Source organism: Salmo salar, chromosome ssa10 (assembly GCF_905237065.1).
Source record: "Salmo salar chromosome ssa10, Ssal_v3.1, whole genome shotgun sequence".
Taxonomy (NCBI): domain Eukaryota; kingdom Metazoa; phylum Chordata; class Actinopteri; order Salmoniformes; family Salmonidae; genus Salmo; species Salmo salar.
In genome coordinates, this window is record NC_059451.1 from 86,420,552 (window position 1) to 86,443,533 (window position 22,982).

At 43.2% G+C, this 22,982-nt stretch overlaps 1 protein-coding gene across 1 annotated transcript; it reads left to right on the forward strand.

Moving 5' to 3' along the window:
• Positions 1-11,007: 11,007 nt before the first annotated feature.
• LOC106560864 (cerebellin-1) lies at positions 11,008-21,385 on the forward strand. Its single transcript, XM_014124248.2, has 3 exons — positions 11,008-11,686; positions 12,313-12,432; positions 20,136-21,385. Exons 1-3 carry the CDS (start codon positions 11,435-11,437, stop codon positions 20,331-20,333), a joined length of 570 nt encoding a protein of 189 aa, XP_013979723.1. The 5' UTR covers positions 11,008-11,434; the 3' UTR covers positions 20,334-21,385.
• The last annotated feature ends 1,597 nt before the right edge of the window (positions 21,386-22,982 follow it).

Below are 22,982 nucleotides of genomic sequence, written 5' to 3' on the forward strand. Positions count from 1 at the left end.
GCAGTGGATTTATTAATTATCCCCAGACACTGTGGTTGACCTCTCAGACGTGTGCTTTGAGGGTGTTTGTGTGGTTTATAATTAACATCTACAGTAACTTCAAAGGAGTGCCAACACTCACTCTCTTTTCCGCTGATAAATCATGCTCCGCTACATGGTAATGAACTCCTCTGTTACTACGTGCCCCTTCTGCAAAGAATACTTTTGCAATCTTATGCAGGCTACTCTACCAGTCAACATGCTTCCGCTCCAAGATGTTTTGTATTTTCATTGTGGGTTTACTCATTTAACCCTTGTGTGTTGTTCATGTTTTTGTTATTCACCCAATGTTCACATTATTGGGTTTTTTAAATAATACAGCCATAACAATTTACATGAAAATACTTTACTTAGATGTTCACTTATATCAATTACAAGCATTATAGACAGCATACATGGTTAATGTATGACATTTACCTCTGCTAGATCACATTTATCAATAAAAACACTATTCTTTTTTTGGGGGATAAAATGTGATTTTTGTAAACAAAAATCAATTATAATCAAGACATGGGTGGAATAAATCATGTTTATCTTGAACAAATATAAATTAAACAAGGTTTTTATCACTATTGATGTTTATTGCTTTGAACTGAATAAACTGGAGGGACAAATTTTACATACAGTATTTTATGGAAATGATAAATGAGCCCCATTGAATTTAAGGCCGGTCTACACACCACATGAGGGACAGAGTATAACTGTGTGTGTGTTGCAAATGTATTTCTTGCACTTGATGCATGTGTACTGTGTCTTATTGTCCTTCTTGGGTCCTTCATGGGTCCATACACATCGCAGAGCTTCTTCTTGTTGCTACCGGCTGCAATTTAGAATGATGAAAACTTAATTCAGGAATTCTACTAACATCTCACTCACATATATAGTTACAGCAGGCCAAGATAGGAGAGTCAGACACACACACATGCAACATCACCACTCACACTTTCTTCCGGTATTGGAGTTGTTGGTTCTGTGGGTCGGGCGGATGGGGCACCAGCATCCTCCTCCTGAATCCTCCTCATGATGGCTGCAGAAGCTGGGGTCCTTGGGATATGTTGCCTCCTCTGGATTCGAGGTCTTACCAATCTGAGTTCAATGCCATCCAGATGACAAACGCGTTGTACGCTGAGATGTCCAAGATGTTGAAGAATATCACAAGTGGCCAGCATAGGGTTCTTCTTTTGCAGCTGTAGCCAGTCACCAGCTTGTCTAAATTGTCCACCCATCCTTTTGTGGCATTGTAATTCATTATGATTTCTGGTTTTTGATGTTCCTGGCCACAGATTCTACCATCCCTATGCAGCGTACTCATGAGTACCACATTTTGGCCTTTCTTTGGCACGTAGGACACTAGGGACGTGTCGGCCTTGAACACAAACTTAGAGGAAATGATAGGCCTGTTCCGTGATTTCAACAGCTGAGGTGGGAACTCTGGTCTGTTTTTTGGTACTGTTCCTACCATCGCCAGCTTCCTCTTGAGGAGCTCCTGTCCCAGCTTGTGAAAAGTAAAAAAGTTATCACGCGATGTTGTGGCAATGGAGTCCCTGTGTTACTTCCAGGACATCCCGCATCCCTTGGTTCTTCTCAGGGGCTCCTCCATCTGGCTTCCCCGTATACACTTGCAAGTTCCACGCATATTATGAAGCAGCATCACAGGCAGCCCAGATCTTGATTCCATATTTTGCGGGTTTAGACGGTATGTAGTGCCTGAAGGGGCTTCGGCCCCTAAATGGCATAAGCTGTTCATCAACAGTAACGTTGGGCCCAGGGTTGTAAAACAGGGGAAGGTGGTCCACCCACTTGTCCCACAGTGACCGGATTGCAGCAACTTTGTCTCTCTGCCGCCGATCTGGTCTGGTGTCTCGGTTATCGAAGTGGATAATCCTGGAAATAATCCTGGAGACATTGCTACACAGAAAAGTTCTCTGCCAGTTTCTGCATTCTGTGGATTCCCTATTGGATCTGAAAAAAACCATCAAGGATAAGAACCCCAAAGTAAGCATGTAAATGAGTTTGGTCCATCTCCTTCCATCTCTCTCCAAAAACATGCCTTCCCTCCAAATTAGTGTAGTCCAAAATGATTTTCTGGATTGTGTTTGGGATGAACAGTTCAAAAGAAGACTTTATGTCCTGCACATGAGTAACCGCCATCCGCGTCAGCCCTGGTTACATCCTTATCACATTGGCAACCATGCGGGGTGGCTCATTCCTTGGGCAAGAAGACCATTCAATTTCACACATTTTTTACATCCATATTTCTCCTCTTGCAGGCTGCTGATGAGCTGGTTGATGACGGGCTGGTCCTGGGGCAGTCTGAGGGTCAATCTCATCCTCTTCTTCCAACTCACTGTCAGACTCCGAATTGACAGAGACATGATCCTCATAATTGGAAAATTCTTCATCTTCCAAAGTGGAAGATGTTCCTTCCACACTAGCTTCTCTCTCTGCAAAATGTATTTCTTAGGCCCTGAGCAGAGATTATTTTTGCCATACTGATTGTGGTAAGGAGCCAAACATGCAAAACTATTTATTTGCTGTGGCTGGTGTAGAGTGTGAGAAAATACTACTTTTTTTTTTACAATGTATCGAAATAATGTATTGTAATAACATTGTGCAGGTTCCCGCAAGACATTGTGAAGTTTCACACACTACAAAGGGTAAAGAGTGCGAGAAAAGAGGGAGACAGGCAGGGAAACAGACAGGTTGCTATGTTGAAACAGAAGGCCAAGGGAGGAGGAAGACAGAGTGAAGGCACACAGCAAACCTTTTTGATTAATTTTTACTTGTTTTCACCTACACACACACTTTTCCACACGTTTATTACCCTCGGGTCCAGAACACCACATATGTAATATACTAAATGTGTACGGGGGTGCATAGTGTGCACTCAATGACAATGTGTTCTTTTACATGTTCTTCACAGAAAATGAGCCAAGGCCAATGAGTCTCAGGTTTAAAAAATATGAATTACATCATTTTTCTTTTAGTAAACATTGAAAATGGGTCCCACAGACCCGAATACCATACAAAGGGTTAAATTCTAACAACATAGAATCGCATCTGGCAGACTGTTATTCTTTATTTTGGTTGATACCAGAGCAAATGCAACCATGCATATTTCTGTGGCATTTGTTTTTTTCCCCCCTCTAGTACACTTATGACTGCTCTGCACTGGATATGGACAACATATAGTCTTAAAGAATCAGATCAGATGCCACTCAGAACAGAGAACTAATGTGTATTCTATCACTAGCTTGTGGCAAAATATTCAGTATTTTACATGGAGAAGGGCTTGCACGATATTTACAAAACATTGCATGCTGTTGCTTGTCAAAGCTGTCGTGTGTGTGTGTGTGTGTGTGTGTGTGTGTGTGTGTGTGTGTGTGTGTGTGTGTGTGTGTGTGTGTGTGTGTGTGTGTGTGTGTGTGCGTGTGTGTGTGTGTGTGTGTGTGTGTGTGTGTGTGTGTGCTCTTGTATGATTTACAGAATAGTTTAACTTCCTTGTTTTTGTTTTAAAGTAACTGTTCCATCAAGCACTGCTAAATGCTGTCTTTGTGTTTCTCACGTCTCCCACACATTTTCTTTCAATTTTCCACACATACTCCCACTCCCCTTCTTTTCACCATTCCCAACCTTGTGTTCCCCTACTCCCTCTCGCTCTCTTTCCCTCTGTCTCTTTCCATTACCGAGGGTCTCCGTCTCTCTCTGTTCTCAGAAACCCACCTCAAAAACGAAGAAAACAAAGAGAGCAACCAAACAGGCAGAAAGTGATGACAGGTTATTTTTCACCTCCCCTCTCCTGACAGTACAATGCTATTCCCCCTCTCATCTGACACACACAAGATTTAATCTAGCCATCTCTGGGCGGTCCTTCCGCTGCTGTAACCAAATGAAAACCTTTATTGCACATGTTACACAGGGATGGGGAGGGAGGGGCTTGCCGCTGCAACAAAAGACTAGAGCAGCCCTTTCACAACACTCAGCTGTGTGTGTCTGTGTGTGTGTGTGTGTGTGTGTGTGTGTGTGTGTGTGTGTGTGTGTGTGTGTGTGTGTGTGTGTGTGTGTGTGTGTGTGTGTGTGTGTGTGTGTGTGTGCGCCAGCGTTTAACATGTGGTAGCTCTCGTCATAATAGTGAAGGGCACTGGGGTTTTGGTGAGGTAAATGCTTAATTGTTTTGATGTTAGTTGAAGAGGTTTATTGTTCACTAGGCAGTGTAGTAGGTATACACTGGAGACCCAGTAAACCATCAAATAAAAATGCCCACTGAATTATTATTCCAGAATTGCCCCCTCTTCTTCTGATTTAAGTGTTCTAGCCATCCTCCATTTTACTTCAGTCCCTCTGTGGAAAGGGAGCAGAGAGAGGGAAACTAATATTGTAGATGTGGGAGAAGGCCAAGGGTATATTTTACTCTTCTAAGATTGGGTTATGGGATTTATTATGATTTGTAACCTGGGTGTGACAGAGAGTGATTGTACAGCTGATGCTTGGGATATTGAGTTCAGTATAGTCACCCGAGATGGAGCAGGTAGACTGTGAAACTATAATCTGATGTGTATGGAGGAGGGGACAGATTAGGACAGGGGCACATTGTAGCCTGTATCCGTAAAGAAAGGACAGGACAGATATGTAAAATGGTTATCTTCATTTAATATATAACCCTTTCAGACATTTTGAAATCATTCAAGATAATTCCCCCAAAATTGACTTTTACCTGCCTTGTTATGTGAATAATACTCTGAGACCAGGTATGTGTGTAGTTCAGCAGTATGTACTGTATTTCAGTCCTGTCCCTTTAAGCAACAAACAAGTCCTATATTGCTGCATGCAATATTGATAGTACTGTATCTTGGAGGATTTAGAGCCTATTTGCCCATCCAGCTGAGTGCTTCAACACCAGCATAAACAAGAGGACAAGGGTGTTCATGTCATTTACAAACAAATTTCATATCTGAGGTTAAAAAAACATGTATGTGATAGGCATTTACAAAAAAACATGTACAGCCCACAACAATTAGGCCATTCAAGGCCATTTGAGCCTTCCTAGACTAAAATGGTGGACTCGCCTGCCTTCTTGTACCAGGGCCCTCTCTCTCTCTCTCTCTCTCTCTCTCTCTCTCTCTCTCTCTCTCTCTCTCTCTCTCTCTCTCTCTCTCTCTTGGTTACAGATATGCTATTTAATTGGGACAAACTTCCTAGAAAAACTGAATAAGATGAATTAAGTATGCAGGCCCACTGAATCCTAGAGAGGGTTCTCCTCCTCTCTCTGTACGGGAGCCCTGCAGGCCTGTGGAACCCTGTGGCAGTGATAGATGTGCTGCTGCATAAAGATGGATACGCTCCCAGACTAGTGGCTGGGTGACCCATTGTAGTTCTTATTGGCCCTGCCTGGCCCCCTGTCCTCCTACCCTTGTGCTGTGTCCTTCACATTCCCAATCAGCCTGCCACTTGCCAACCCCTGTTATATCACATTATCACAGCGCCTACAGCACACCAACTATATTCCTGACAAGCCACTGTTAGTTCGCCTGCGATGATTACCTAATGTGATTGGCTAAATTGCGTTTGTAGTGCTTTACATACTTGATTTGATTATTTCCTGCAAATCACTGGACACGGTGATAGGCTGATTAAGTTAATTTGCAGGCCTCTCCAAAAAAACTACCGATAAATAATGCGCAAATGTTTAATTAAGTTGAGCTCTACCTCAATATAATTAGATTAGTATCAAACTGCTATCGGCAAATGGCCCAGATCTGTTCATAAATAATTGATGTTTGTGGAGACACAGCACTATATTTGCTGTATATTACTTCTTCCTGCAAGCCACCAAGTGATGGGAACTCTTTCTGTATTAGAATTTTGAGTGAGTGGGCTCGCCCATTTCTTGCATTTTCTACTCCTATGTAATTTGCAGCATGAGTTTGTCCCCATGGTGATTTTTGAATAATGACCCTAAATGTCTTCATGTTCTGTAAATAGATCTAGTGTGTCAAAACAGACAAGCTCATTTTACGCCCAGACAGACAGACCAGCTTATGCATGATGCTCTCTCTGCCACAGACACAACTGGTCTCCAGTCAGTTTGTCTCCTTGTCTTGCGCAACCGGTGTGGCGTGTGAATCCATGGCAGCTCTTATGTGCCTCGCTCCCCTTCGCTCCTCTCCGACAAATTTCATGATCACCCTGACGCTCATGGATGGCTAATCTGTCACTGCGACACACCCACCGCACCTTGGTGTGCCTCTCTCTCTCTCTCTTTCTCTCTCTGTCAAGCACACAAATAACTTATTTGTTTATTTCTGCCAGTCCTGCTCTGTGATGCGGGGAAAAAGAGCACCTCAGGCGGTGGGCGGTGTGACGCAACGCGAACGGCAACATGTGGCGTCTGACAGGAGGGCCCTCCAGGGGAGGCTGTCACTAGATGCCATCCTCCAGTCCTGATGCTCCGCTAACCTGGGCCTGACTGTTCACCTGCTGCCTCACTGCCTCACTGTTTTTTTTTTTGTGTGTGTGTGTGTGTGTGTGTGTGTGTGTGTGTGTGTGTGTGTGTGTGTGTGTCGCGCGCGCAGCCAGGTCGCTCAAGATCGACTTCGAAATTGGACGTACTGTACAGTGGACGTACTGACGTTGGAAGATGCCTTCAAAACCCGCAACTAGGCACAACGTTGAACGCTATTACCATCAAGTAGGCTTGAGTTTTGCTAGGGTGTTGCAGACAGGGATGGAGGATGGAAGTATGCTGCTCTGGCTTCAAGGGTTGTGGTTTCAATCTCAGTGGTATACACTTGTTTATTTTATTTTTCATTTGAACCCTATCTCAAAACTTAACCCTTAACGTAACCATTCAGAAGGAATGGCTAAACTTAACAGTGTAGATGTTTTTGTTTTAACCCTAGCCAAAACACTTGACGGCCATTCTTGCGAACATGAGCAAGCATTTAAAGTTAAATGGGTTCTCGTATATATGTCAAAATACCACATTTTTGTATATCAGTTTCACACACATACGTGTGCTTTTATGAGAAACATATAAATGAGGTCTTTATAACATGTACGTTTACCGTACATCGTTAAAAAAAATGAAGAGCCTTATGGATTTATGAAATAGCAGTCATGTAGACTATCAGTGGCACACACTGCTAAAGCGGTTGATTCGTAATCGATAGTGCACTTTAACCGTGGGTTTGAGCTCCCCTCAAGTTTTTTATTGAGGAAAAGAAAAGTTCACTGCCGGTCCTTGATGCGGCAAAGTGGATGATTATAATAATGCATAGCCTATAAAATGTTGTAGCCCTACATTTAAGTGTACATGTCCATGTAATATACAGTAGCCCTATGCAATATGATTATTAGGTAATAGCAGTGTGTTTGTGTGCAAGGCTAAAGAAAGAGGTATCTCATTATTAGATTAATTCATAATCTTCCTGCACCTCTTATCAAATATTAGCTCAAAAGTACTGTACAGTTCATGCACCCAAAATGAGTACTGGCACCTATTTTAGTCCAAGTCAAGCACTGCACACTAACACAATACATATAAATCAACATTTCAAAGGGGGGGGGAAACTAATGTGAGATTCGAACCCTTGCCACAATCTACAAAAAGGACGTGGACTAGGCACTTTACACAAAGAGCAATCTGACCAGTCAGTCAAATACACATGGTAGTTGCTTTGATGATCAAAGCATGCTATTATGTTAAGGACACATCCATCCATGAACAAAGTCCAACTATTTTCACGATTTTAATTGGCCGATTCACTTGTGCCAGGATATAATCAGTGGCACCTGTTGAAGTTAACGTAAGGCTAACTTGTACCATGTTATCTGATGGCACCAGATCTAATTTAGCGCTCTGTCACATAAAAGTAATCAATGCTTTTCATTGGCTGATACACATTTTGTGCGTGAGAACCCATTTAACTTTAAATGCTTGCTTATGCTTGCAAGTATGGCCCCTTCGAATTTTGACGTTTGGAGCAACTTCGACATTGACATTTGGATATACGTGGATAAACATCAGAATTTGAAGTGAAATTTGTCAAACCGTGAGATCTTGTGTGTGTGTGTTGGTTATGTAAATGAAGTCTGTAAAAGAGCTTCTTCATGTGGGTGGGTGTTGTTTTTGCAGTACAGTGTGGTAAGATTTCTCTGGTGAAATGTTGTTTTAGCTAGTCAAAGTCTCAGTGTTGCTTTCCCTGAATCTTCCCACCTTCTCCACTCCACCTGGTCTCAATACCTTTTTGCATCCCCGAAGCAGGAAATGGCCAGTTATCCTCTAACAAGATTAGTAAGTAATGCAGAACTTCAAACTAACACATTTAGAACTCAATCTTGATAAAGGGTTTGTAACGCCCTGGCCATAGAGAGGTTTTTTTTGTTCTCTATTTTGGTTAGGCCAGGGTGTTACATGGGTGGGCGTTCTATGTTTATTTTTCTAGGTTGGTTTGTTTCTTTGGTTTGGCCGTGTGTGGCTCTCAATCAGGAACAGCTGTAGATCGTTGTTGCTGATTGAGAGTCATACATAGGCAGCCTGTTTTTCCTTTGGGGTTTGTGGGTGATTATTTTCTGTCTAGGTTTGTGTTAATCCTGACAGGACTGTTTGGCTGTCATTTCTTTTCGTGTTTTGTTTGTAGTGTTCATACGGTCATTAAAATCCTTTATGATGAACACATCCTCCGCTGCACCTTGGTCTCATTGCGACGACGGTCGTTACAGGGTTGGTTAGGACGTTGGCAAAAATAGAACTTTGGGACAGATTTATATTCAGGGAAAAGCTGTGGCTGCCTTGCTAGTTCACTCTTTAAAAAAAAGGTCCCATCTATAACCTAAAAGGGTTCTTCGGCAGCCCCCATAGAAGAACCCTTTTGAGTTCCACGTAGAAACCTTTCCAAAGAGGGTTCTAAATTTAACCCAAAAAGGTATATCTGGAACCAAAAAGGAATCTCCTGTGGGGACAGCCGAAGAACCCTTTTGGAACCCTTTTCTTCTAAGAGTGTTGTGTTGAATAAAACAGCTGCTGGAGTTTTCGTAACTCCCACTTGTGCTCATACTGAAGTGTAGTGATGTGAAAACAGAATCTAGTCTCACATCTCAACTAAGTGATACTTTATGCATTGTAGGCTGATTTGCACAACAAATAATTTGCTTGTCATGGCAGGTGCTGTACTTTATGCGGTGGTACTAAAATGTATTCACTGGTATCTTGGAGAGCGCCATTAAACTTTCAGTCATTCCTCAATGTTCAATACAGAACGGTTCAGCCTCAGAACACTACATAAACTCTCATTAAATTAAGATTGTCTTTGAGCTCATATCATATTAGTCACTTTACAGAAAGGAATGCTTTGGAGTTGTTATTTCTCTCTTTTTCTCTTCATCTGGTTTTGTTTGTCTCTCTCCCTAAAAGGAACTCAGTGATCTAATTTATTAAATGTCAGGTAGTCATTGCGCTGGCGCAGAGTAAGTGAGCCTTGTCAGATGCGACTTGGACAGGGCCCTCCGCAGGCAAGGTTAGCCTTCATAACATCACATACACTTAATAGAAAGATGCCAGTCTGATTCCTTCATTATATTTAAGCTGCCAGCCTGGTCTCATAGACTAGACGTAACATAAATGTAAATCTCACTCAAATTAGTATACCATGTTACGCTTGGTATAGTTATATAAGACAGAAGGTTGGGTGGAGGACGTATAACGCGAACGTCTAACCACTCAAAGGTTTTAGCTAATTGGCAACTACTTACTACTTTTTAGCTACTTAGCATGTTAGCTAACCCTAATCCTAACCATTACCCTTTAACCTAACTCCTAACCCTTAGCCTAGCTAACATCAGTGTTAGAAACCTAGCCAACTAGCTTACATTAGCCACAACAAATTGGAATTCTTAACATATCATACTGTGACAACCCTGGGTTTATAAGCGCGGAAATCGACTCTGCAGCTTGAGCATGCTTTTGCGGCACAGTCGATAGCGCGCCGGACTTCGGGCTTGAAGGTCGAGGGTTCGAGACCTGCTCCCTGCCTGTTTCATTACAATATGTTTTGCAAATTTGTAACATATCATACGAATTGTAATTTGTAAAATATCATATGAAATGGATGATGGACGTTCACAAATGAATACATAGGCTACCATACCAATAGAGGGAGACAAATTTACTTTCACTATGTTATGTCTACCCCTGAGTCCAGGTTGAAACTCCAGGCAAAGACTCATGTAAAACAATACAATCACTGACAGCGAGTTTCCAGAAGTCATTTTGCCCCTCAGTTATTTTCAACATGGTTTAACTTCCTACGTTTTCTACTTGTGTGGGTACACCCAGGACAGGCAGAGCAGGACGAGGAGGGGGAAGATGGGGGGGTATTTAGGCCTAATCGATATTGTAGATGACCGCATGATTTTTATCGGTAGGCTATGTATAGCTTTGTAAATCTTTGTATATTGTCTCTTCCAATCATTCTCATAATCAATACAATTCTTCTTCGGTAGGCTAGTTGAAGAGTCTTAACATTTCTTGACCAATAGACTATAGTATTTCAGAACGTCCATTCTCATCTGTCTTCACTCATGATCGACATTGTTCTCAGAAAAAAAAATCCTTTCACGTGACGCTAAGAAACTTTCCATGCGCATGGTTCTTTGAAACCGGATGTTAGATTTTCCTCCTGCTATTATTCCTTCTTCATTGACAATTCTTAACAGCATCCAAAGTCAAAGTGATTATGACAAGAGAATTGGGGGTCTGTGTAGGTTCTCCTCTTCCTCGAACATTGGGGTGTCATCATCCTCTCTGGTGTCTGCTCGAGCGGAGTCCACCTGTAAAATACCTCCGGAGCGGGAAAACTACTCCGCCACCGTCACGTGGTGGGGAGGCGGGCTCGAGAGCGGCGATTGGAAATGTGGAGATGCGCTAATCTGTGATTGGGGCCCGGGGGAGGGGTCTGCTGAAAACGAACGGGGCGTGAGCATTGCGCGTCCGAGCCTTTGTGTTTCAGCTCTAATATCTCACATATCAATAATTCAGCGCGCAAGCAGACGGACCCCGCGCTATGTATTCAACTGCGCTTCAACTCGACAAGGGCCTCGTACCGCTCTCGACTGGTTATTCGATTACGGAGTGAGACAAGAAGGCGGGGAGGCTTGAGCTGAGAGGGGAAAAAATAAGTTTACACGTGGAACGACTGGGTAAAGGGGACTCTCCATGATTTAAAAAAAGAAACGGGAAAACCAAACCTGTCTTTGACATTTCCAAAATTTAGAAATACACAAGGATAGCTATAATTCAAGAAAGGAAAAGGAGTTGGTCATTTGGAAAGACTGAATTTTGCCGAACATAATAAGAATAGCAGGATACAGCCACGAAGTGCAGAGTGAAGTTGCCATAATGTTGACGGTATTACTGGGTGCAGTGTGGCTAGTGACTCTAGTGAACGCTCAGAACGAGACGGAACCCATCGTGCTCGAAGGGAAATGTCTGGTCGTTTGCGATTCCAACCCAACTTCGGATGCCACTGGAACTGCTCTCGGGATATCGGTGCGCTCCGGGAGCGCCAAAGTGGCTTTTTCAGCCGTGAGAAATACCAACCATGAGCCTTCGGAGATGAGTAATCGGACTATGGTCATCTACTTTGACCAGGTAACTTTCACTGATCTGTCTGTCTGCTATATCACTCTTTACCTGGTAGGCGAATGTGGCGGGAGGGGTTTTGGATGATTGGGGTTGAAAATTGATTTAAAAAAGCTCTCTGTCCATGAGTAGAGAATGGAGATTCACTGTTTCAGATAGAGAGGAGATTTATAGATGCAGGCAGGTGAAAGTAGTCAGCCTTTAAATATTTAAGTTCATTTTGATGATATGAAATGATGTCTGACATCTCTCCAAATAATTTAATACCAGTGTCAGGGGGGTGAAGTCTTACTCCGTGCTACTCCATATCTCAAAAGGTTAATAGCCGCCAAATGGCCATTCAATTAAATTACATTTTGGTCTTATAAAATTAGACCTTTGAGCCCCAGAAATGTATAGATGGATTCATTCCAAAATTGATTAACTTGGTTTCTATAATTGACTTAATTTGAAACTAACAAAGTTATAGTCAAATGTCATCAGTTACCTAGTCCTATAAGATGCAGTATCATTGTGTATTGGGTGAGTTCCTTTCATCTTTGTAATGCAATGAAATTCTAAAGCATTTATGTGATTGAGAAGTGCCTTTGATGTTAGTGTATTTTCCCTCTTCACACTCTTTCTATCTTCCCTAGATACTTGTAAACGTTGGTAAGAATTTCGATGAGGAACGGAGCAATTTCATCTCCCCCCGCAAAGGGATTTACAGTTTTAATTTCCACGTGGTCAAAGTGTATAATCGCCAAACGATCCAGGTCAGTGCTTTGTATCAATACGGAACACTTTGCCTCAGTTTATTTCAAGTGTGTGTGTGGGTGTGTGCGCGCGCGCGTGCCGTCACTGAGCGGGAGGGAGGAGGAGAAAGGGGTAGACCACCCGCTGGTAGACCACATATTAGGCCTAAATTGAAAAATTATTCCACTAGAAATAATTTGTAGATTTGTGAGATGTCATTCCACTAATTCCCCAGAGAAAAGGGGTGTTTGCATATGAAAGTCACCAGCTGAATCATAATGAATCGATACGGCTATGGAGCCAATTAGGAGCAGTGGCAGCCAGTTAGCCAGTGTCGCGACCGTAGTGGCTTCAGGACCCTGGACAGCCGCAGCGTAGAAGCTGTTCTGTCCTGCTGCGTGGCTTGGCGGCTGCAATTTACATCAAGTAAAAATACCAAACTGGTCAAAATAGACCCAGACAAAACAGGTATTTTGAGCAAAGTTACTTGGTTGATAATATAAATGGTTGCTTTAAATAATATACACATACAGGTAATTGGCAAATTATATGAAACACTTGAGTAAATTAGGGATACAAAGTAGTCCTATATTGAAGCTAGTGCTTCCCCAAAGGTGTGATTCCTTAGTTAATTCAACAATTAACATCCCATCATGCGTAGGGCCATGTATAAAAAATGCCCAGTTGCCCATTATTTTGGCTACCATGGCTAGACGATATCTCATTGATTTTGAAAGAGTGGTCTCAAAGAAGCATAGGGGTATAGCGTGTCTCTGTGTGTCAATTTGTCACCAGATCTTAACCCAATTGAACACTTATGGAAGATTCTGGAGCGGTGCCTGAGACTGTTTTCCATCAACAAAACAGGAAATTATTGAATTTCTTGTGGAAGAATGTGTCGCATCCCTCCAATAGAGTTCCAGACACTTGTAGAATCTATGCCAAGGTGCATTGAAGGTGTTCTGGTGGCTCGTGGAGGCCCAACGCCCTATTAACACACTTTATGTTGGTGTTTCCTTTATTTTGGCAGTTACCTGTACATATTGTGCAGCGCCAATCCATCGAGCAACGACTGACAGCTCGCTTTTCCCAAGCAACACAAATAGAGTAATCCTTTGATTGCGTTAAATTAGTGAATATACTTGATTAGATGTAACCCTCTTTAAATAACATTTAACACGGACAACGTGGCTTTTAAAACCAGCCCCTCTTAGAGTGTATCTTTCACTAATTAAATCATGGTCTAATTATGCCGTGAAATCCATGGGGCTTCAGTATTACATTCTGTTATTCATCTCTTATTGGAAGCTGAATTAATTAGTTGAAAACAAACCAGGCAAGCAAAATGAAAAGCTCTGTCAAACTGTATTCCCCTCTCATGTCATTGACACCAACTAAAGCATGAACAGGTACAAATTACAGACAACTTACTCAAGCAACTAAATAGCACACTAAATACATTTCACTGTCAATACTTTTCTCACAAAAGACAAATATAAAGATTTTCACTAGAAACATACATCATCCTCCCATATAAACCAAATAATAAATAGAAGAGGATTCCCAGCTCAGTTCAGCTCTGATACACTAGTCCAACATAGACACAACTGCTGTGTTCAAACTCCCACTGTTTGATTGCCTTAGAGCTTCTGTTTGCCATGGGGAGACAAAAGGAGGAGGGGGGGGGGGTATGTGGATTGGTTTAAATGGAGATTAAGAACTTTCCAGTGTCTTTCTAGAAGGATGGTCATGTATTTAGTGGAACAGGATTGTCTTACAACTCCAGTATTTTGCCATTGAAGGAGGAATACAGCCATTACATCTTGGCATCATAAATACAGCCATTACATCATAAATATATGTCTTATCTCCTCCTCATTCTATTTCTTTTGAATGTAAATAACCATCCTGACGTTATAGAGTTGGCACAAGTACAGATTGTTTCAGCACTCCACTTCAAGGATGAACAGAAGCACACTTTTCATTTCAGAGGCTTCCATTTGTATGAGCAAACTCCATTGTCATAGAGTGTTACATGTGAGCCCCAAGTACAAATCCCCTGAAATAATACATTAACCAGCTAATCAATAACTTTAGTTTAGTATGAGTCCCTACTGGGGATGGAATTGTAATTTTGGGCAGTCGCCAGCCAGGCCAGCTGGGCTAGTAGACCACAGTTTTTACTAGCCCAGGTCCAAAATCTGTGCCAACTAACCGGCGGGCTAATTGAGCAGACTTTCTAACAGCTCAGTCTGAAAAGTACTAGCCTCGGCCTAGCGGGCTAGATTAATTTCAATACAAGTAAGATAGAGCAGGCAAACAGTCATTCAAACTGACAAGAAAACAAGCACTGAATATTGTAGGGAATCATTGTACCATCTAAATCATTGTGAAATATGTTTTCAATTACAATGATTCCTTACACTACTCAGTGCTTGTTTTCTCACATAAACTGAAATTGAGCAAACAGCGTAGAATTTTAGCAACCAGGAAATGTTTGATTTCCACTAGATAACACAGTCACAAAGTCAGAACAGCATTCCCAGTTTAACAGATGCCGCTCCAGCGGGAGAAATTAACAGGTGAATATTACAGCCAATCACAACACTGGCGAGTAGGTAATACTGTGAAACACTATCATTACAATATTAGCAGAAGAGATATTATGGACAATTTCTGAAATTCCAATGCAAAAATATTTTTTTAAACCTGTGTAGCACCTTTACATGCATAGTCCTCCCCAAAACATGACATTTCTAAAGATAACCTTGCTGCCCACTGGCCAGTCAATGTGTCTCCCTTCACCCAATGAAGAGAAGAAAGTGGTCTGTTGTCACGTTACTGCTGTCATCTGTCTGTCTGGACAGGAAATTATGTGAGATGAGGATGTGTGCTTTTTCATTACAGCTAAGTGCTGAATTAAACTGTGGGCGGAAATCCACTCACCAAATGTATATCTAAATCTTCTCTCGCTGGGCTTAATTGGGTGCTAACGCATTAATGAATTCAGCAGCTCAATGGAATGCTGACACCATGCACCAGCCTTTATTCCATTTACACATCCATGCGCTGTAATTGCAGGGGCTGGCTGGGAGTGATTGAGCGATGAGGTTTTTGGGAAGTGACTTGTGAATATCAGACTCAGTGGTCAGACCCCCCCCCCCCATCAGTTGATGATTTTGTGTGTCTGTGTTCACCACTCACCCTTCTCCCTAGCCTCCCCTTCATTACTCGGCTGAGAGTCCATGCTGCCACTGTTTGGTCACCAAGTTATTAGTCCCATACATCACTAAACAAAAGCTGAAGAACATACGCACATCAAGGTACTTTCTGCAGGTGCTGAAGTTGTTGGCAAACTCAAGGAAAACAGAAAGGAAAACGCTGCACATGCTCCCAGGTGATATTTATTTACAACAACGTTTCGACCCTTAGGCCTTCATCAGACATCCATATCCCAGGTGGGGATGGAAGGTCCTATAGTGGGGTAGAAGGTCCTATATATAGGACCTTCCACCCACACTATATAGAGGACCTTCCACCCCACTATATATAGGACCTTCCATCCCCACCTGGGATATGGATGCCTGATGAAGACCTAAGGGTCGAAACGTTGTTATAAATAAATATAGGACCTTTCACCCCCACTATATATAGGACCTTCCATCCCACTATATATAGGACCTTCCACCCCCACTATATATAGGACCTTCCACCTCACTATATATAGGACCTTCCATCCCACTATATATAGGACCTTCCACCCCCCCACCCCACTATATATAGGACCTTCCAACCCCACCCCACTATATATAGGACCTTCCACCTCCACCCCACTATATATAGGACCTTCCACCCCACTATATATAGGACCTTTCACCCCCCACCCCACTATATATAGGACCTTCCAACCCCACCCCACTATATACAGTGGGGGAAAAAAGTATTTGATCCCCAGCTGATTTTGTACGTTTGCCCACTGACAAAGAAAGGATCAGTCTATAATTTTAATGGTAGGTTTATCTGAGCAGTGAGAGACAGAATAACAACAAAAAAATCCAGAAAAACGCATGTCAAAAATGTTATAAATTGATTTGCATTTTAATGAGGGAAATAAGTATTTGACCCCCTCTCAATCAGAAAGATTTCTGGCTCCCAGGTGTCATTTATACAGGTAAGGAGCTGAGATTAGGAGCACACTCTTAAAGGGAGAGCTCCTAACCACAGCTTGTTACCTGTAGAAAAGACACCTGTCCACAGAAGCAATCAATCAGATTCCAAACTCTCCACCATGGCCAAGACCAAAGAGCTCTCCAAGGATGTCAGGGACAAGATTGTAGACCTACACAAGGCTGGAATGGGCAACAAGACCATCGCCAAGCAGCTTGGTGAGAAGGTGACAACATTTGGTGCGATTATTCGCAAATGGAAGAAACACAAAAGAACTGTCAATATCCCTCGGCCTGGGGCTCCATGCAAGATCTCACCTTGTGGAGTTGCAATGATCATCAGAACGGTGAGGAATCAGCCCAGAACTACACGGGAGGATCTTGTCAATGATCTCAAGGCAGCTGGGACCATAGTCACCAAGAAAACAATTGGTAACCCACTACGCCGTGAAGGACTGAAATCCTGCAGTGCCCGCAAGGTCACCCTGCTCAAGAATACATATACAGGCCCGTCTGAAGTTTGCCAATGAACATCTGAATGACTCAGAGGACAACTGGTGAAACTGTTGTGGTCAGATGAGACCAAAATGGAGCTCTTTGACATCAACTCAACTCGCCGTGTTTGGAGGATAAGGAATGCTGCCTATGACCCCAAGAACACCATCTCCACCATCAAACATGGAGGTGGAAATATTATGCTTTGTGGGTGTTTTTCTGCTAAGGGGACAGGACAACTTCACCGCATCAAAGGGACGATGGACGGGGCCATGTACCGTCAAATCTTGGGTGAGATCCTCCTTCCTTCAGCCAGGGCATTGAAAATGGGTCGTGGATGGGTATTCCAGCATGATAATAACCCAAAACACACGGCCAAGGCAACAAAGGAGTGGCTCAAGAAGAAGCACATTAAGGTCCTGGAGTGGCCTAGCCAGTCTCCAGACCTTAATCCCATAGAAAATCTGTGGAGGGAGCTGAAGGTTCGAGTTGCCAAACGTCAGCCTCGAAACCTTAATGACTTGGAGAAGATCTGCAAAGAGGAGTGGGACAAAATCCCTCCTGAGATGTGTGCAAACCTGGTGGCCAACTACAAGAAACGTCTGACCTCTGTGATTGCCAACACGGATTTTGCCACCAAGTACTAAGTCATGTTTTGCAGAGGGGTCAAATACTTATTTCCCTCATTAAAATGCAAATCATTTTATAACATTTTTGATGTGCGTTTTTCAGGATTTTTGTTGTTATTCTGTCTCTCACTGTTCAAATGAACCTACTATTTAAATTATAGACTGATCATTTCTTTGTAAGTGGGCAAACGTACAAAATCAGCAGGGGATCAAATACTTTTTTCCCCCACTGTATAGGACCTTCCACCCCCACTATATATAGGAACTTCCACCCCACTATATATAGGACCTTCCACCCCCACCCCACTATATATAGGACCTTCTACCCCCACCCCACTATATATAGGACCTTCCACCCCACTATATAGAGGACCTCCCACCCCACTATATATAGGACCTTCCACCCCCACCCCACTATATAGAGGACCTTCCACCCCACTATATATAGGACCTTCTACCCCACTATATAGATGACCTTCTACCCCACTATAGGACCTTCCACCCCCCACCCCACTATATATAGGACCTTCCACCCCAACCCCACTATATATAGGACCTTCCACCCCAACCCCACTATATATAGGACCTTCCACCCCACTATAGGACCTTCCACCCCACTATATATAGGACCTTCCACCCCACTATATATAGGACCTTCCACCCCACTATATATAGGACCTTCCATCCCCACTATATAGAGGACCTTCCATCCCCACTATTTATAGGACCTTTCACCCCACTATTTATAGGACCTTCTACCCCACTATAGGACCTTCCACCCCCACCCCACTATATATAGGACCTTCCACCCCCACCCCACTATATATAGGACTTTCCACCCCCACCCCACTATATATAGGACCTTCCACCCCCACCCTACTATATATAGGACCTTCCACCCCCACCCCACTATATATAGGACCTTCCACCCCCACCCCACTATATATAGGACCTTCCATCCCCACTATATATAGGACTTTCCACCCCACTATAGGACCTTCCACCCCACTATATATAGGACCTTCCACCCCCCCACCCCACTATATAGAGGACCTTCCACCCCCACCCCACTATATATAGGACCTTCCACCCCCACCCCACTATATATAGGACCTTCCATCCCCACCCCACTATATATAGGACCTTCCACCCCCACCCCACTATATAGAGGACCTTCCACCCCACTATATATAGGACCTTCCACCCCCACCCCACTATATATAGGACCTTCCACCCCCACCCCACTATATATAGGACCTTCCACCCCCACCCCACTATATATAGGACCTTCCACCCCCACCCCACTATATAGAGGACCTTCCACCCCACTATATATAGGACCTTCCACCCCCACCCCACTATATAGAGGACCTTCCACCCCACTATATATAGGACCTCTACCCCACTATATAGAGGACCTTCTACCCCACTATAGGACCTTCCACCCCCCACCCCACTATATATAGGACCTTCCACCCCCACCCCACTATATATAGGACCTTCCACCCCCACTATATATAGGACCTTCCACCCCAGTATATATAGGACCTTCCATCCCACTATATATAGGACCTTCCACCCCCACTATATATAGGACCTTCCACCCCACTATATATAGGACCTTCCACCCCACTATATATAGGACCTTCCATCCCCACTATATATAGGACCTTCCACCCCACTATAGGACCTTCCACTCCACTATATATAGGACCTTCCATCCCCACCTGGGATATGGATGCCTGATGAAGGCCTAAGGGTCGAAACATTATAAATAAATATCACCTGGGAGCATGAGCAGCAGTGTGCAGCGTTTTCCTTTCTGTTTCCCATACATCAGAAAGGAGGGATTTTCCCCAGTTTGACCCTCTCATCCAGCTGAGCGAGGTTCCCTTTCCCCTCCTCACTGTGGATGGGGCTGGGGGTAAAGCTGCGTCTGGGTGGGAGCTGAGTGAGCCTCCCCTGGGCCCTGGCTGGTGGGAGTGATGTAGAGGCGTGGCCCTGTAGACTCATTTAGCACACTGAACAGAGGCTGCTCTGTCCTCTCTCTCTCTCTCTCTCTCTCTCTCTCTTGCTCTCTTGCTCTTGCTCTCTCTCTGTCTCTTTCTCTCAAGCTTTGCTGGTACAAACCAAGGCCTAAGATAAGTGTTTTGATCACTTTTATGCTTTTTTATGCATGATTTAGGGGCTACTGTTTGAATGTTAAGGGCATGTTTGAGTCAAGGAGTGCTCAACCCGCAAGTGCTTTTCAACTTTACTCTTAAACTCAACACAAGGAGGGTGAACTGTACAATGTATGAATCTGAATTAGTGAAATGATGGGATGTTCATGTCCGTGTTCACTGTGTTCTAGTGTGTGTCTGGGTGGGTGTGTAGAAATGTGTGTGAACTTTACCATCTCTAACTGTAATATCTGTCCTGTCGGTCCTGTAGGTGAGCCTAATGCATAACGGATGGCCTGTGATCTCGGCCTTCGCTGGGGACCAGGATGTGACTCGTGAGGCTGCCAGTAACGGAGTGCTGATCCAAATGGAGAAGGGGGACCGAGCCTACCTCAAACTGGAGAGAGGAAACCTCATGGGGGGCTGGAAGTACTCCACGTTCTCTGGGTTCCTGGTCTTCCCCATGTAGAAGACAAGGAGACTGGAGGGACTAATGCTTCTCAGCTCGGCGGCTTGGGAGACTGTGGAGTGAGAGAGAGGATAAGAAATAGAGAAAGATGAAGAGGAAGAGAGAGATATATGGGAGAGGAAGTTAAAGAGATGTGTAAGGTATAATTAGGCAGGGCAGGCTCTCCAACACACTCACTCACTCCGCTGCCTGACTACAGCTCTGGACAGCCAAAACTTTTTTATCCTCAGAAATATTATCATTTAAAAACATTAAAGAGAGTAAAAACTAGAGGCCAAGTCCACCCCTTCCCCCACATCATCTCTTTCTGCATCTGCTTTGAGGAATGTCTCTGTATTACCTACAGTGTCAAAGAGCTGCATCAACCATGTTTCCACATACCGTATGGCCATCCATCCCCACCCATTTTCTGTGACTCCTTTTTTAAATTCTATACGTCTGTGTACAGTCCGACAATACATTTTCTACATCCCTTCCACCACTGTCATTACAAGTCCAAGCAGATACTGTACTGTACCATTGAGTCCTCCTCACTCATCACTCTTCCCATCCCCTGTTCTTCACATATATTGATCCTCTGTTCAATACTCCTCCTCTCCTGTCCCGTTGTGTTATCCTCCCCTCTGCTGCTCTTCTTTCTAGCCTTCTCCTCCCAGTAAAGATGTCCCTGCTTTGTCTTGGTTGGAGGATTGCTGAAACTCTAAAAGACTCTAGCTGTATACTGGATATATATATGGATTCTGAAAGTTTCTATATGATATAATCTATGATTAACAGAATCTGGTTGAATATCGTATTTCCGTATTTCAATGTTAACATTTTGTGATTGTGCGTGGATTATGAGGCTGCCCTTAACTACTGATGCTTCTTGTTCTTGTTTCGGTCGAAATGTGGCTAAACTGAAACTATACCAGAAAAACTATAAAGGAATTTTATTATGATTATTAACTGTACAAATCCTCCCGTTTATTTATCAATCAATTTATCTATTGTTTTTTATTTTCTTTGATCCAATAAAATTGAAATGGTACTTTTATTTTTCTTAAACCTAATCCGAGACTCTCATTGCGATTCATTTGCTAAAACCTAGTTGGAAAAACATCTAAGACCATCTCCACCCATCTTCCCATCTTCCATTCAATTCCAAAAAGTTGTCTGGAGTGAGCGATAATCAAGATGTAGCGTGTGTGTGTGTGTGTGTGTGTGTGTGTGTGTGTGTGTGTGTGTGTGTGTGTGTGTGTGTGTGTGTGTGTGTGTGTGTGTACAGTAGGTACTGTATGTGTGTGTTCATGTCTGCGAGAGCCAACATTGTTGTTCTTGATGTGCGTGTGACAGTGTGTGTTGGTTCCAGTGATATTGTGCTGTCTTCCTGGCCGCTGATCCGCTGTATAGAGAGATTCGGTCTGGTGATTGGGGGCTTCCTCCACTCTTCTCTGACTGCTGCTCACTCTCAAGACTTTAATGAGCTCCTGGGGGGAAACTCTGCTGCTTATACAAAGATCATGTTATGTTCATTTCTACCATTTTCTCTTTTCCTCTCGTTTCCTCCCCTTTTCCATTCTCGCTTCCTGCTCATGATAAGCATTTAAAGAGCGGCGAAGGGAATTTTAACCTTGTGATATGTTTTATGTCTTAGTGATTATGTAGTCTTGTTTAACCTTTTGGTGTTACCTTTTTTAGAACTGTTTATCACTCATTTATGTTTGAATTTAGCTTGTGCGTACAAGGCTTTTCTTGCTGCACGGTCAGTCCAAGGTCCACGTCCTCTAAACATAATTTGATTTGAGGGAGACGAAGTTATATGTAATTGTCTGCAATGGGTCACAGCCTAGCAAGCAGGTTGGTGGGGAGAAAGCCAGGCTGGCATGGCACCCACTCCACCTCACCCCTCTGCCCTCCCTCATCCTCTCAATGTCAGGGAAACAGCTGACAGGGAGTGTGAGGCCCATGTATGGAAATGTACATAGATTTCTTGCTGTCCTCCACACTTTCCACATTTCATATGGGCGGGCAGACAGACAGGGCCAATGGCAGGACAGCTCAGCTCAGCCCTAAACCATACACCCTACGAACCCCATGACATTCACCCCACTCTCCCTCTCCCCAAGGTTTGTGCTTCTGCTTTTACATACCTCACATGTGTACATATAGGCCAACTGTATGTGCTGTGTATTGTCAACATTTGTCCTGTTTCATGTTGCAAAGTAGGTGAGGAAAGATTCTCATCATAGATTTAGGGTAGAGTGAGAGTTTGCGCATTTGAGCTGACTTGTTAATATCAAGGGACTTGTTATTCACAGACATCGTCTTGCTTAAGAGGGAGTGACGTGTTTGGAGATATGCTTTTTTTATCCATGGAGTGAGCTGAGAGGAGGGAAGGAGTGCATAACCTTTGGGAAATGGATATTATTCGTACATGACTTACTAAATGTGTACTTTTTTTGTCCTGTTTGACTGTATGTGCCATATGCACTGCAGGCTGGTGGAGAAAGATATGGTTAGAAATGTACTTATTAATTGATATAAATAATTCAGTGGATGTTCTGATTCTGTAGAAGGTTGTTTCAGTGCTTGTTACTGAAGCATCTAAAATGCAGAAAAAGAGCGGAGAGTAGCAGCCATTTCTAGGGATAGTAGTCTGGGCAGTGT